Consider the following 14,829-nt stretch of genomic DNA (forward strand, 5'->3'; position numbering starts at 1 on the left):
AAATATTCTTTCTTTTAAATTAAAAACGTCTCTCTAAGGCTTCAAAAAAATAAAAATAAAAATGATCCTAAGATATCCTCTCAGAGCCATTTTGAAGGTCACACATGAGTTTGAGACTCCTTCCTCCACGGTGATTTAACATGTCTCAGGGTGCATAGAGTAAGGGTGGCCAGTAAGTTCTGAATCCACACTGAGGGACCAGGGCCTGTGCCAGGCAATTCGTAGATAGTACATCTCTGTTAGACAATGGCAACCTGAAGTTTAGGAACATTAGGTATCATCTCAGGATGGAATGTAATAAATTCAAGGAATAAAAGCTAAACCTTGTGCTCTTAACCAGTAAACATTTTGGCTCCTGTAGAAACAATATCCTACCCGGCCAATCCATACCTAGAATCCTGTTCATCAAAAATGTGGTCTTAGCACCATGAAAACTGGTATTGTCTAGGACCCTAATGGGTCCCCTCAAAACATACTATATGCACGCACGGAAACATGATAATGAAAACCATTAATATGTATAAGAACAGCACTATCAATACAACAAAAGAAAGGTTCTTGCTTATGTCCATTGTCTTTGAGAATCACTCTTTTTAGTGTTAGGACCAGTGAAATTTCTGCAAAAGGCCAAACAGAAAGAATTTTGAACTTCGTGGGCTATGCGATCTTGTTGGGTTTTTGTTTTTTTTTTTTTAACTGTATTTTTTTTTTTTTTTTTGGCACTGGGGATCGAACCCAGGACGTTGCACTTCCTAGGCAAGCGCTTTGCCACTGAGCTACATCCCAGCCCAAACTTTTCCTTTTTTTTTTGGCCAGTCCTGGGCTTGAGCTCCAAGCCTGAGCACTGTCCCTGGATTTTCTCAAGGCTGGAGCTCTACCACTTGAGCCACAGTACCACTTCTGGCTTTTTCTAAGTATGTGGTACCAAGGAATCGAACCCGGGTCTTCGTGCATGCTAGGCAAGCACTCTACCACTAGGCCAAACTCCTGGCGGCTATGCAATCTTGATTACACCCACTTAACTTTGCTAGGGGAACATATGTCAGTGTTCCAAACATAAGCTGTATTGGCCTCTAGGCCCCAGTTTGCCACTGTACGAACTATAACACTGAGAAACACCCATTCTCTGATTTTCTGGAAGACCTCTCACACACTGGAAGGCATCTTTAGCCCTACCCCTCTCTCACTGGCAGAAATTTCCAATAATGCTATTTGTCAGCCTTGCCAAACCTTACATTTATCTTTAGGTGGGAAAGAAACTTAAACTCAGGTTTAAGCAATCTTCACTGTGGAACCAGTGTTCAAGAGTCCAGGGTGAATTTTCCCCAAATGCCTTCCATTCAGGTATACAGAAATCTCATGGAAGGATTTAAGCATATTAAGTTCTTTAGGAAATAAAAAAAATTGGATTTTAGTTTTTTGGGTTAACATAATTGTATAAATACAACTGGCTTGAGCACATTTACCTACTAGGATGCCTCACATTCTGAAGCATTTCTGGGCCAAGGACTACAGGATGATTAAATATGTTGTAGAGCCATTCTTTCACTGGAAGATGTTGTTCCACACACAAGCCCAGTCTTGTGTTGGAGAGGATCTCATGTGTTGCCCAACAGTGAGGAAAAGCTGGACCTACCGTTTCAAAATCTCAACGTTCCCATCAGGTGTTCCCACACAAATCTGAATACTACAGTTAAAACAAAACAGTTAGTATGGCATTTTTTTCCTTTTTTTTTTTTGCCAGTCCTGGGGCTTGAACCCAGGGCCTGAGAATTGTCCTTGGGCTTTCTCAAGGCTAGGCCTCTACCCTTGAGTCACAGCTTCTGGCTTTTTCTGTGGGTAGTAAGGGATCAAAAGCAGGGCTTTCTGCATGCTAGCCTAGCACTCTACCACTTGGCCACACTCCTGGCCCTATTTCTTCTTCTTTCAAATATAGCGACTCAGAGTTGCTAAATTGGGAAATACAAGTTTGAGAAGGGGCTAGAGCAAAGGAGTTCGGGCAAATGTGGAGGAAATAACCATGAAGAAAAATATGCAAGGAAAAAAATGAAGGAAGGAAGGAAGGAAGGAGGGAAGGAAGGAAGGAAGGAAGGAAGGAAGGAAGGAAGGAAGGAAGGAAGGAAGGAAGGAAGGAAGGTAGGTATTTCTGGGAGCCACTTTCTAATCAATCACCATACGTACAATGCTATGTGCTCCAGCTCTCACAAGGGCTACAAAATAAGAACTAACAGTGGGAGAAATGGGGTGCGTTGAGGTCAAAGGTCACACAGACTAGACAGAAGCTGGATGTGAACCTTTGAACACCAATACTTACAGACTTCCTATTTAGTTCAATTGACTTAAACAGAAACTAAGTACTGCTCTAATGAACTTCCAGGGCCCTCCCTCTCCAACCTAAGCTGAGAGGTGATGCCTCCTCCACTTCTCCGCCTATAAAGGTGGAGTGAAAGTACCAGACTTCCTGTGATGCCCTGCACTTGGCCTCATCACCTGCATTAAAATCTATATTGCTTGCTCCCCTGCCTCCCCAGCCCAGGTATAAACCAGGCCTTCTTAACCCCAGCATTATGAACCCATTGTTGGGGCACTCCTGAGCAGTGCAGGATGCTGAGCAAACTCCCTGACCACTGCCTCTTAGATGTTAGTGGATTTCCAACACCATCACCATGACATTCAAAAATGTCTTCAGGCCACTTGGTGACTATTCCTAAGGGCAGAAAGTGGAAATAAATTTCTCTTCTTGGGATTCCCCCAAAAAACCCTATAGGAAAGGATTTCTGTCTATATACCATGTTAATACAGAGCCTGCTACATAGTCTTCCCACATATTTTATCTGAGATGAAATACAGGTTTTATCCACAACTCTCTCGAATCTGTTTATCTACTTTTGCCATTGCCCTTCATACACCCCTCCTTCTTTCATCTAGTTCATGGCAGGAGCCCTCAGACTGTTTTTCCAATATCTTTTCTGTGGAGCCCCCTGTCTTGCCCATAGAGAGATCTTTCCAAAATCCAAATATTCTCCTATGACTGTGGCTACTCCAGAGGGGGAAGGAGGAAGACTATAGTCAGAGGTGGGTCTGGGTAAAGACGGTGTTAGGACTTTTCTGGAAAAAACTAAAAGCAAAAAGGACAGTCAGGACTCGAGTGGAAGATCACCTGCCTAGCAACTGTGAGGTCCTGAGTTCTCTTGCTTTGGGTGCTTCAACAATTTTCTGTTGCTTGTAAATTAGGTCTTGGTCCTCAGCAACCTGCTCAGGCCAGTCTGAAGACCCCATTCCTCTCACCATCAAGGCTACAGTTCCTTGGAAAGGTCAAGGTCTCCCCTGCATGAGCAACACTGCCCTTCCCCTTGCCAATCCTCTCTGATGACTCAGATTGTATGTCACTTCTTCCTTGCCGGAAGCAGATGTCTTCAAGAAAGGTCACCATGGGACCAGGTTTTATTCTTTGCTAATCTGCACTAGCATGAACACAAGGCGGGGGGGTGGGGGAGGACACATTGCCTCCTTTTGTCCACTGCTGTCATCCACAGTCTGGCCCATGGTAGTAGTTTCAGGAACATTTGCTACACACTTTGCACAATCAGCCTCTTGCCAGAGAGCTGCTCTGTCAAAATATACATGTATTCTGCAGATGTAAGGAACAGAGGAAAGTGGTATCACATATGATTTATGGTGTGAGGGTACCTGGGTTCAAATTCTAGCTCTGACATTTAGTAACTGTGAAATCAGGCCCCTTAATAACTCACTTTCCTCATTTGCAAATTAGAAAAAGAATATCTTCTCTCCAGAAGTGGTGGCTCACGCCTATAATCCTAGCTACTCAGGAGGCTGAGAACTGAGGATTGAGGTTCAAAGGCAGCCCAGGCATTAAAGAACATGAGACCCTTATCTCTAACTAATCACTAAAAAATGGGACGTGGTGCTGTGGCTCCAGGGTTAGGGCCATAGCTTTGAGTTAAAGAGCTCAGGGACAGTGCCCAGGCCCTTAGTTCAAGTGTCATGATCCACAAAAAAAAATCATTTTCCCAAGGTATCCTTGCTGATAAAGAATATGAAAAGAAGCCAGGTGCCAGTGGCTCATACCTCAAATCCTGGTTATACAAGAGGCTGAGATCTGAAGATCATAGTTAAAGCCAACCCGAGAAGGAACGTCCATGAGATTCTTATCTCCAGTTAACTACCAGAAAACCAGAAGTGGAACTCACTAGCACTGAGCAAAAGAACTCAGGGACAGGGCCCAGGCTCTGAGTTCAAGCCCCATGACCAACAAAAAAATGAAAAAGAATATAAGATATAAACCCTTTGTTCAGTACTTGGAATATAAAAGGCACCATTTAATTATTACAGATAAGGGAAACCATTGAGCCTATGTTCCTTTGGGTTTGGCTTACTTCACTTAATATGATTTTTTTCCAAGTCTTTCTATTTCCTTACAATGGATGTCATTCTTTCCTAGCAGTGGATTACAATAGTGCAAATCCTAGATCTCTAAGGTCATATAGGATGAGGCTAAATGAAAGGATCTCCAGGCTATGGAAACAAGAGCTTTATCTTGTATGATTGTTGTTCTTAATGTATTCCGTTATTTCTCTTCTCTTTTGTTGCCCTTTGGTTAATTTTATATTGTTACCATATTTGACTTTGTTATCTGGCATATTGTATATACGTTTACTTGTTTGTTTGAAATAGGAAAGGGAAGGGGGGGAAACAAGATGATTGGGAGGGGGTGGAGGGAGGGAAATGGGACAAAAACATGAGAAGGGGTATCAATGTGTGAGAAGTAATGAACTTACTATCTGGAGAATATAACTGTAACCCCTCTATACATTACAATAAATTTTTAAAAAGGCACGATTTAAGAATTCACCATTATTATTATTACTATTATTATTCAAGTTCATACTACTAGAGTCTATGGTTGTTGAAGTTACAGCTATCTTTGTTCCTATACCTAATCCTCCCCTGGTCTTCTACCATACACTCCAATCTCAGCTCAGGGAACAACAGCAGACACAGACAAGAAGAGATGTTTTTTCATTCTGAAGACTCCCATGTCATCCCAGTTCCTCTTCAGAAAGCGGTCTTGCGGGCCCAGGTGTGTTAGTACACACCTGCCATCCCAGCTTGAGATTGAGAAGCAGAAGGAATGTAGTCAGAGATTGAGCTGGGTAAAATCAGTGTGGGACCTTACTTGAAAATCTAAAAGGTAAAGGACTAAAGGTCATTGTTCAGGTGGTAGGACACTTGCTCAGCAAGTGTGAGGTCCTGAGTTCAAGAAAGAGAGAGAAGAGCAAAAAGAGCAAGAACAAAGAAAAAAGAGCAAGAGGATAAAGAGAAGATTGGGAGAAACAAAACTAAGCAGATTTGCACATGGTCCCTTGGTCATGTTCCATAGAACCAACTCAAATTCATGATAGCCTTCCTTCCTTCCAAGGGCACACCCAGGAAGTAAGGGGCAGGAACTCGGGGCTACCAGCACCTGACCCAGTGGACTCATAAAAGACTGGACTTGTCTGCAATGCTAATTAAAAATCAGCTCCTGGGAAGGCCGGAGTTACCCTGCGGACTTTTTCCATTCACAGACTATGGAAACCGCAAGGCAAAGTTGCGTTTAGTCTCTTCTTCGTCAACAGATATTTCCCTAGGGCAACGTGGGTGCCAGGGGCTGAGACTGGCAATCACCACTTGTTCTAGGAGCCTGAGCTGTTGACCACATTTCATTGAACTGCTTTTACTAATCTCCTGGCTACTGCAAGGATTCATCACGGTATTAAAGGACTGTTCTGGTTCGCTGAGAGCATGTTTCAGAGAAACACAAATGAATCTTTTCCTTCCTGGCACTCAGGCACAGAATCCCCATTCTGAAAGCACCGTTCAGGTGCTTAAACATGACTGCAGGACAGATCCCATTATAAAAGCCTCCCAAAGCACATAGAGGCCCAGGGTCATGTTGCCTGCAAATGAGCAGGGCATTGTATAGCTGTAATTTGGAAACCTTCGTGTCTTTCTTGCACAGGTTCTATTGTGCAATGAGAACTGGCCTATAAGTTAAATGAGCATTAGCAAAGGGAGACGTTTTTTATTTCCTGAATCCTTGTGCCAGAGGGTGTTGGCACACGAGCCCTCTTTTTCCTACCTAATGAGGCAATTAATAACTCAACATAGTCTGCCTAAAATCTACTTTATTGCTTTGCTTGTCAGAAGGTAGAATGAGTAATAAAATATCAAAAGACAGCCAGATAAACATTAAGGTACAGGACAGAAAAGACAGTTTGGATTTTCTCTTTATGCAATGTAAGCACAGACAGCACAACTTGAATCATGCCTTGTACAAACTAAACCTGAAATCAACAATGGAGCTACATCTCCAGTCCTTGAAACTAAGGCTTTAAAGGTCCTCTTTGTACTGTGTGGCATTAATCAGACCCTTACCCAGTGTAGCAAATAGAACAGTGGACTGGAATTCAGGAGACTAGGTCCTGTAGGTAACAAACTGATAGGGAAGGGAAAGGTACCCGCTATAGCTCAATGGAAGGGGAAAACAAATCCCCAGCTAGAAATGAAAAGTAAGCTTTTCAAATCCAAGAAAAGTTTTAGCCATTCAGATTGGTATACCTTGTATGAATATGCTAAATCTGAATAAAATAAAGTATCTACTTGTTAAACTACAGGAAATCTAAAAAGTTTGGACAATTAGAGAAAGACACTGTATTATTCACTGTCTTCTTTTCAGATGGGCCTCATTGCTTTAAATGTAAGGATATTCCATCTAAAAGGATGCCAAGAAGGAAAAGAATAATCTACTGGAAAAATATAATGAATATATACTTCAAGCTAGTTTATCTTGTTTCAGGACCTTTCATAATAAAGGTCAAAGAATGAGTCATGAAAGAAAAAATATCCCCAACACAAGAATGAGAAAAAATATTAGTTCTCAGAAATGAAAATAAAAATGTCACATGATTTCTATTGCCTTTAGCTAACAGTCCACTTCAGTGGATTTATGAGACTTAGAGACGCAAAGATATGTCTAATAGCATGTTCTGAAAAAAGATTAGTGACAGGGAAAGACTGAGAGAAAAGAGTATGTTCACCCTCAGTAAATCACAATATGCCTCTACCAAAGGAACACTCCTCATGAAAATTTAACCCACAGAAAAACTCATCTTGTATGCACGATCTGCACATTATTAGATACAAATATCCTTCATAATCTTTAACTAATAGAAAAATATTAAATCCCTCCAGGAATTCTCCTGTACAAACGACTAACAATCCTTTAACTGTCTGATCACTTTCTTAACTAGGTCTTCAGAGTACTTATTATGAACTTACTAAAATACATACTCTAAAACTGACCCTGCTTAAAGAAGCAATTCTAGAAATACCTCTGAATGTCTATCAGTCTATAAAATCAACAGGGACACTGGTAAATATAGTGAAATTTACTTCTTTAGAATTCAATTAGTTAAAAACTTAAAACCAGCATGGGACTTCTTGTGAACTTGGAGAAAAACAGCAGACTCTTAGCAAGCACAGCAAGTTTTGTAGCGTTTTTACTTCCTTCTGTTCTCATTTCTGTTCTCAGCTCTTACAACAGCCTCCAAAAGCATCAGTCTTGCAAGAAGGATATCTGAGGGAAGCCAGAAATTCCCAGAAAGGGACAGAATGGGCTTGGAACCTTGGGAATCTTATCCCCAGAAACTTGCTTAATCAGTCTGGAAGTTCCCTCGAAAAGTCTCATCAACAGGGCTTTGTTGTCAGTAGCCCTGAATCAGAGCTGCTTAGGAAAAAAAAAGGACTTGTTCCCAAGTATTTGTTGAAAACAAACAAACACACACACACACACACACACACACACACACACACACACACATTTTAACACTACAGGTACTGGAAGCAATAATCATGTGGACAAAAAAAGAGGTTGGCAAAACAAGTAAGCAAATAGAAACAAAAATAGCTCTTCTTCAAAGAAAATCTTTGAAAAAGGAAAAATCTAAAGAGTAAAATAGCCTAGTCCAGTGGCTCACACCTGTAATCTCAGCCTCAGGAGGCTGAGATCTGAGGATCACCCTTCAAAGCCAGCTAAGACTAAAGAAGGAGAGACTCTTATCTCCTATTAATCACTAGAAAATGGGAAGTGGGCCTGTGGTTCAGGGATAAGGTGGTAGACTTGAGCTGAAGAACTCAGGGGCAACACCCAGGTCCAGAGTTCACCCCCCACCAGAAAAAGAGTAAAATAAATTATAGATGGGAGCTCTGTAACTCAGAAAAATTCCAACATATTCTAAAAATTCCAACATAATCTAAAAAATTCACACACAAGAAAAGCTACAAATCTGCCTGCAAAAAGACCTAAAAGAGGGTCAAGGGTCTCATCTGTGGCTGACCTAGAAGCTTTGCAGGAAGAGCAAATGAAAGCTAATGAAGAGAAGCAGGTTTTCCCTAAAGCCCATCAGCAAAGGGAAGACTACTTTGTCCCTTGTTCTCTGGTGGCCTTTGCCTATGATTCTAGTTACTCAGAAGGCTGAGATCTGAGGATCACAGTTCAAAACCAGCCCAGATGGTAAAGTCTGTGAAATTCTTTCCTCCATTTCACCAGCAAAAAGCTGGAAGTGAAGCTGTGGTTCAAGTAACAGAGCCCAAGTCTTGAATGAAAAAGCTGAAAGACAGTGTCAAAGCCCTGAGTTCAAGCCCTAATACCAGCACCAAACCAAACCAAACCAAAACAACTTGTCTGTTCAATTATTAGCTTAAGTAACTGAACAGATATATCCGTGATCATATCAGATGAAGAAATCAAACAGAATAGCACACAACCATGAAAATCACTAGACATACAATAGCATAAAAAGAAACATTGGGTGGGAGTGGATATGATGTTCAGAGTTGTAATATTGTATTATTGAAAATTTCCAGATTACAGCAGGGATAGTTAAGGCCAGTCTAGGCAACATGGTGAGAATATGTTTCAAAATCAAACAGACTAACTGACAAAATCCCCTAAAACCACGTATCACCTTTCATATTATACACTATGAAAAGGAACAGGAAAGTGAGGCCAGTGTATAAGGAAAGGCATTTGGTCAAAACTATATGGAAGTAAGTTTAAATGTTGGATTTATGACACAAAGTCCTCAAATCAACAATCTAAGTATGTTCAAAGAAGTAAAGAAAAAGAGGACAGTAGGAGGATAAGGTTTAATAGACAGAAATAGAAAACTAAGTAGAAAAACAGTAAAAACAAGCCAGGGAGAGAACAAATGGAAATTTCCGAGCTGAAAAAGCAGACAATTCACATATAAGAAAATATTTACGAATCATATGTAGATATGGAGAACCTTTACATTTTTTCTCATTTGATTTCTTTTTTATTGTATTTTATTGTTTGGGTAACATATAGAGGGGTTACAGTTACATTCGTCAGGTAATGGGTACATTACTTCTTGAACATTAATATCCTTTCTTGTGTTTTTGTCCCAATTTCCCTCCCTCTGCCCCCCTCCCAATCTTATTTTCCCCTTCCTTCCCTGTTTCAAATAAACAAATATACACCATTTACATACCAGTTAACAAAGTCAGATACAGTTTACAATTTTTTTTAAATTCAACTTAAAAATGGCCAAAGATTTACATGGCTATTTCTCCAAAGCAGACATAGAAATGGTTAATAAACAAGCAGAGGATGTAGAGCATTGATAATCATTAGGGAAATAACCACAATAACACCACCTTCACGTTCAAAGGTGACTACAATCCATAAAGCAAGTGCTGAGAATGTGGAGAAATTTGGACTCACATGCAAGTGTGGTTCAACTACAAAAGGACTTCTTTGAAAAAAAAAATTTCCTAGAATTAGTAAACCTAAACTTTCTATGTGGTCCAATAATGATGCTCTTAAGCATACACCCAAGAGAAACAAACACCCATGCACACGTGAGTATATATGAATACTGAAAGCATTATATTCTAATAGCCACACACAGAAGCAATACAAAATTTCCATCAGCTAACAAGTGGATAAATGAAATGTGGTATATCTATTCAAGGAGATATTATTCAGCAAAGACCAGACAAAACCAAACAACAAACAAGATGTGAGTTAGATTCTCCCACAGCTAAAAATGTGAAGTTTGAAAACATTATCTTAAGTGAAAGATTCCATTCACTATTCCCTCCTCACCTCCCCCAGGACTGGACTTTTTAAAAAATCTTTTTTATTTTATTTCTTTTGCCAGTCCTGGAGCTTGAACTCAGGGCCTAGGCACTGTCCTTGAGCTTTCTCAAGGCTAGTACTCTACCACTTGAGCCACAGCACCATGTTTGGCTTTTTCTGTGTATGTGGAACCAAAGAATCAAACCTAGGGCTTTGTGCTTGCTAGGAAAGGGCCCTACCACTAGGTCATACTCTGGGCCCCAAGGAACATTTTGTATGATTCCATTTATATGAAATACCCAGCAATGGCAAAGCTACAGTCATGAAGTTGATGAGTGGAAAAAAGAACTAGGGGTGGGCAATGGCTGAAAGACAGGCACAAAGTTTGTTTGTAGATGATGAAAATATTTTGAAATTAGATTCTGATGTTGGTTACAACTGTGACTATACTAGAAACCACTAAATTGTACAATTTAGAGCAGGGAATTTAATGATATGTGAATCATAGCTTGGTATGAAACTGTTATTATTTTCTTTAAGAAAGTTGAAGGAAATGATGGAGGGAAAAAGATTTATCTGAATTCTGGAACTCAACTTCAGGATGGGATCCCACTTAAGATTAACCATGATACCATTAGAGGAGTGTGTTAGTCAGTCAGCCTGGCTGTGACAAAATTCCCTAGAGGAATTTCAAAGAGGAAAGGTTTATTTTGGCCTGTGGTTTCAGAGGTTCCAATTTATGGTCAGGTAGACTCATTGCTTTGAACTGGAAGTGAAGCTAAAATATCATGGTGTGAGGAGATGGCAGAGGAAGGCTGTTCACTCTCTGCATCTATTCCTCCAATCACGTGGTACTTTCCCCAGTCCTACGCAAGAGTCAAGATGGATTCATCCCCTGATTCACCATTTGATTGAGGACCTTAAGCATTTGATTGAGGACCAAACCTTCACCACAGGAGCCTTTGATAGGGAACATTTCATATCCAAACACAAAACTGTGGGATGCTTACAAATTGCTTCACCATATCCTCGAAGTGGATATCATGGTACAGCTCCAAAAGCTGTTTGGGTTAAATGATGCAGGCCACTTTCATTACTGGGTAAGGTTCAAGGCAATCTCTGACTGACGAGAAAGAAGGGCAGGAAAGCCACTCTATCTAGAAGCAGAAGAGAATAAAGCAGTGGAAATCATTCGTGAGTTTCTTTCCTATGCGTCCTGTGGGAAAAGGTGGAGTGGGAAAGAAAAAGCCCTTTGAAGAGGAATCATGGGAAATGTGACAAACACAGAGAGACCCAGCCAGATTAGGAAACCATTTCTGTGTAAACATGTCACTCTCGTGGTGATGAATCTTTCCCTAGGAAACATGACAACCCAGGATCCACAACATATAAACAATGGCAGGACTTTTCCAAGATGTTGATGTATTAGGGCTGCAGAGAAAAGGAGAGGAGAGATAGAGGGGAAGGAAGAGGAAGAGAAAGAAGGAGTGGGTAGGAGAGAGGAATGGAAGGGAGGAAAGGGGAGAGGTAAGGGAAGGGGGGGAAGGAAGGTAAAGGAGGGGAGAGAAAGGGAGCACAGGGGAGGAAAGAGGGAGAAAGTAGAACCACACAGAGGGACTGGAAATGGTGTTTGAGCTAAGAAAAAAGTAAGCATGCTCTGCTAATGGAACCAAGAAGGAAGCTATTTCACTACATTTCTCAAAGGAGATGGCTACAATGAAATAAACCTTAGCTATCCCCAAGGAAGAAAAGAATTCTAATTCTTTTGGTGGGGCTGGTAAAGAGACTCTGTTTGGGTGCTGTTCTCTCAAGGCTGGTTCTCTACCACTTGAGTCATGCTTCTACTTCTGGCTTTTTGCTGGTTAATTGGAGATAAGTGTCTCACAGACTTTCCTTTCTAGGCTGGCTTCAAACTGTGACTTTTGCAGATCTCAGCCTCCTGAGCAGCTAGGATTACAGGTGTGAGTGACTAGAGTCTGACTTAGAATTCTGGTTCTTTTGCCAGCAGAGAGAAGTATCAATGATATATGTGCACTATTCCATCAATTTCACTTTTTTGTCTCCCTAAGCTCTTTTTTTTGTCACTCCGCCCCCTCCCTGCCCCCCTGCCTGACAGCTCCCCAAGACATTACCATGGTCAGAGGGTCAGGCTCACGAGGTAAAGCAGATTTTAGTGGAAGTGCTCTGCAAAGAGCACATTAACGAGCTTGTTAATTAAAAAGGAAACAATATACTATCTGTATTTATCTAACATTTTACTCCAAAAAGTAATTCATCCTATAAACTCTTTTGGGCAACATTTTGTATATCATTTGCCTGCAGATCTAATATTCTTCCAAGACAAAGCTTTTTTTGTAGATAAAATGAGTTCTTTAAAATAGTACAAGCTATTCTACTTCAAGGTTCTGAAAAAAACCTGCAAAGAGGGAAACTACGATATTTGTTTCCCCAAATACCTTTGAACATAGAACCTTCCCAGAGAACCAGGAATTACAGGATTCAAAACTGGGCACCAGTGAGAATTACCAAAGGCAGCCTCGGATGCACAGATCGGCAACTAGAATCGCCAAGAGGGGAAGCAACTTCTTACAGTAGAGTGAAGGGAAAATCTCCATAGAGACCATCTGTTCCGTTCTTTTCCATTCTGCCAAGCTAAGTGAATTTCCCTAGCACAGCTCATTTGAAATGTACTCCTTTCCAGCCAACCACCAGACAAAGGGCTCCACAATGGCATGCCCCAGCATAACACCAAAGTGAGCATATGTAACAGATTACCAAGGAGTCTCGGGACCTGGAGGTATAAACATGAAATGGCATGGATTTTTTTTTTTTAACAAGTCTCAGTATTTGACTGGTCCATGTCAAATTTCCCCTTCTCTGCTGCTGAGTGGACCGCTCCCTCAATACAAATCTCAATCCAACTCTCCAGTCTGTAACTTCACATTCTAGCAGTCTCATTCCAGTATTCCAAGGCCAGGCCTTAGAAGTAAACTTCAGTTTTGTGGATAAACCAATTTATTTTCCCCATCCCATCCCGCCATGATAGGTAGCTCTAAAGTGTAAGGAAGTCACATTTTCTGGTTGACTCAGAGCTTGTGGTCTTGGGACACATTTCTCACCATACTGGTACCTCTTCTCCTCTGCCATGTTCCCCAACAAATCTACAATCTCCCTCTACACTTTTTGCTCTGTCATCCAGCTCCAGAGCCTACAAGCAAAGGTGAACACACCATCCATAGCTCCAAGTAAGCCAGGCTATGTGCTAGTCCCTCGCTCCTGATTTGTTACTGAGTTTATGTCAAGTAATAAACCAATGCAGTCTCTCCACAATCAGCAACCCCAAAGGAGATCCTCAGACCCTACCTTGGCTGACCAATAAGGTGAATGATTGATTGGCAGCTGGGAAATATCCCAACCTTATAACCCATTGCCTTTACAAATGATACCTCCTCTTTGGCTTTGGGAAGATGCCATGCTATTATAACTGCCATTGAGTTTAAAATATATCGGCATAATTATTATGATATCATATATGTGCCAGTGAGGTTAGCCTTAATTGTAGGGGTTGTCAGCTAACATGATACCAAGAATACACAGACTCGGCAAGGTCAGCCAGCTCAAGTTGGAGAGGGCTACAATCCAGGGCTACAATCCACACATATAGCTGATGTATGATTTGCTCCCAGTCTAGCATAGTCTATAGCTAGCAGTTCTTGACTAGAATCAGGAGGCTATCTTAGTCCAATTTCTGATGTTTTACATCTCACAGGCTGAGTAATTTATAATGGTTTATGTACCTCATGGTTCTGACAACTGGGAAGTTCAAGGCTGGGGTCAGGGCATATGTGATGAAGTCTTACTTGCTGGGGAGACTATTCTGCAGAGCTGCAAGTCAGAGACATTGGCTGGTAAGACATACTGCTGGCTAAAGTCCTCTTACTATGACATTGCGTGTCATTGGTTTCTACCCTTATAGTCTTAATGAGATTATCTCCCAAAAGCCCTGCCTCTAAACCCCATTCTAGAATTAAGTTTCCACCTTCTCAATAACTCACTTGATTTTTGATAGGGACATTCAAATCCAAGGAGGTTCCAAAGCCATGGTCTTAATGATGATACCAATGATTGGTTCATTGACACCATGGATGCTAGAAACAGGGTCTCACTGGTGAGGTGCAAGGCATTTGAAGTGTGTGAAGTAGCTTAATGAGTCTGGACACCCTTCTAACTCCTGTATAAGGAGTATAAGGATTCCTCAGGACTGGCTCCCTGTAATACTCGCAGTGATACCCACAACACAACTTAACACTCCAGCCATTGACTGAGGAGATTTTTCTGACATGTGGTTCTTGTGGGCTGGCTTTGAGTGTATACTTTGTATACTCAAGGCCAGCATATACAATATAGACTCTGATAGGAATGTCTCAAGGGTTTGTTCTCAACTTTACCTGATCACGAGCATGCCATGCAGAGCTTTTAAACAGAGCAGCGGTGGCGGCGGCTCATGTCTGTAGTAGTCCTTAGCTACTCAGGAGGACAAGATCTGAGGATCATGAACAGGAATGACTATGAGCCACCAAAAAGCTAGAAGTAGAGGGGTGTCTCAAGTGGCAGACGGCTAGCTATGATGAAAAAGCTAAGCCCTGAGTTCAAGCTCTAATACT

General features: G+C 41.2%; 1 protein-coding gene across 1 annotated transcript in view; it reads right to left on the reverse strand.

Moving 5' to 3' along the window:
• Positions 1-14,031, reverse strand: part of Prickle2 (prickle planar cell polarity protein 2) — a 179,089-nt gene extending 165,058 nt beyond the window's left edge. The window contains exon 1 of the mRNA XM_090323515.1: positions 13,963-14,031. Coding sequence (XP_090179641.1) covers positions 13,963-13,967 — 5 coding nt within the window. The 5' untranslated portion in view covers positions 13,968-14,031. The remainder of the gene's footprint in view (positions 1-13,962) is intronic.
• Between the last annotated feature and the right edge of the window lie 798 nt (positions 14,032-14,829).

Source organism: Megascapheus bottae, chromosome 2 (assembly GCF_031878675.1).
Source record: "Megascapheus bottae isolate mThoBot1 chromosome 2, mThoBot2.hap1, whole genome shotgun sequence".
NCBI classification, from domain to species: Eukaryota; Metazoa; Chordata; class Mammalia; order Rodentia; family Geomyidae; genus Megascapheus; species Megascapheus bottae.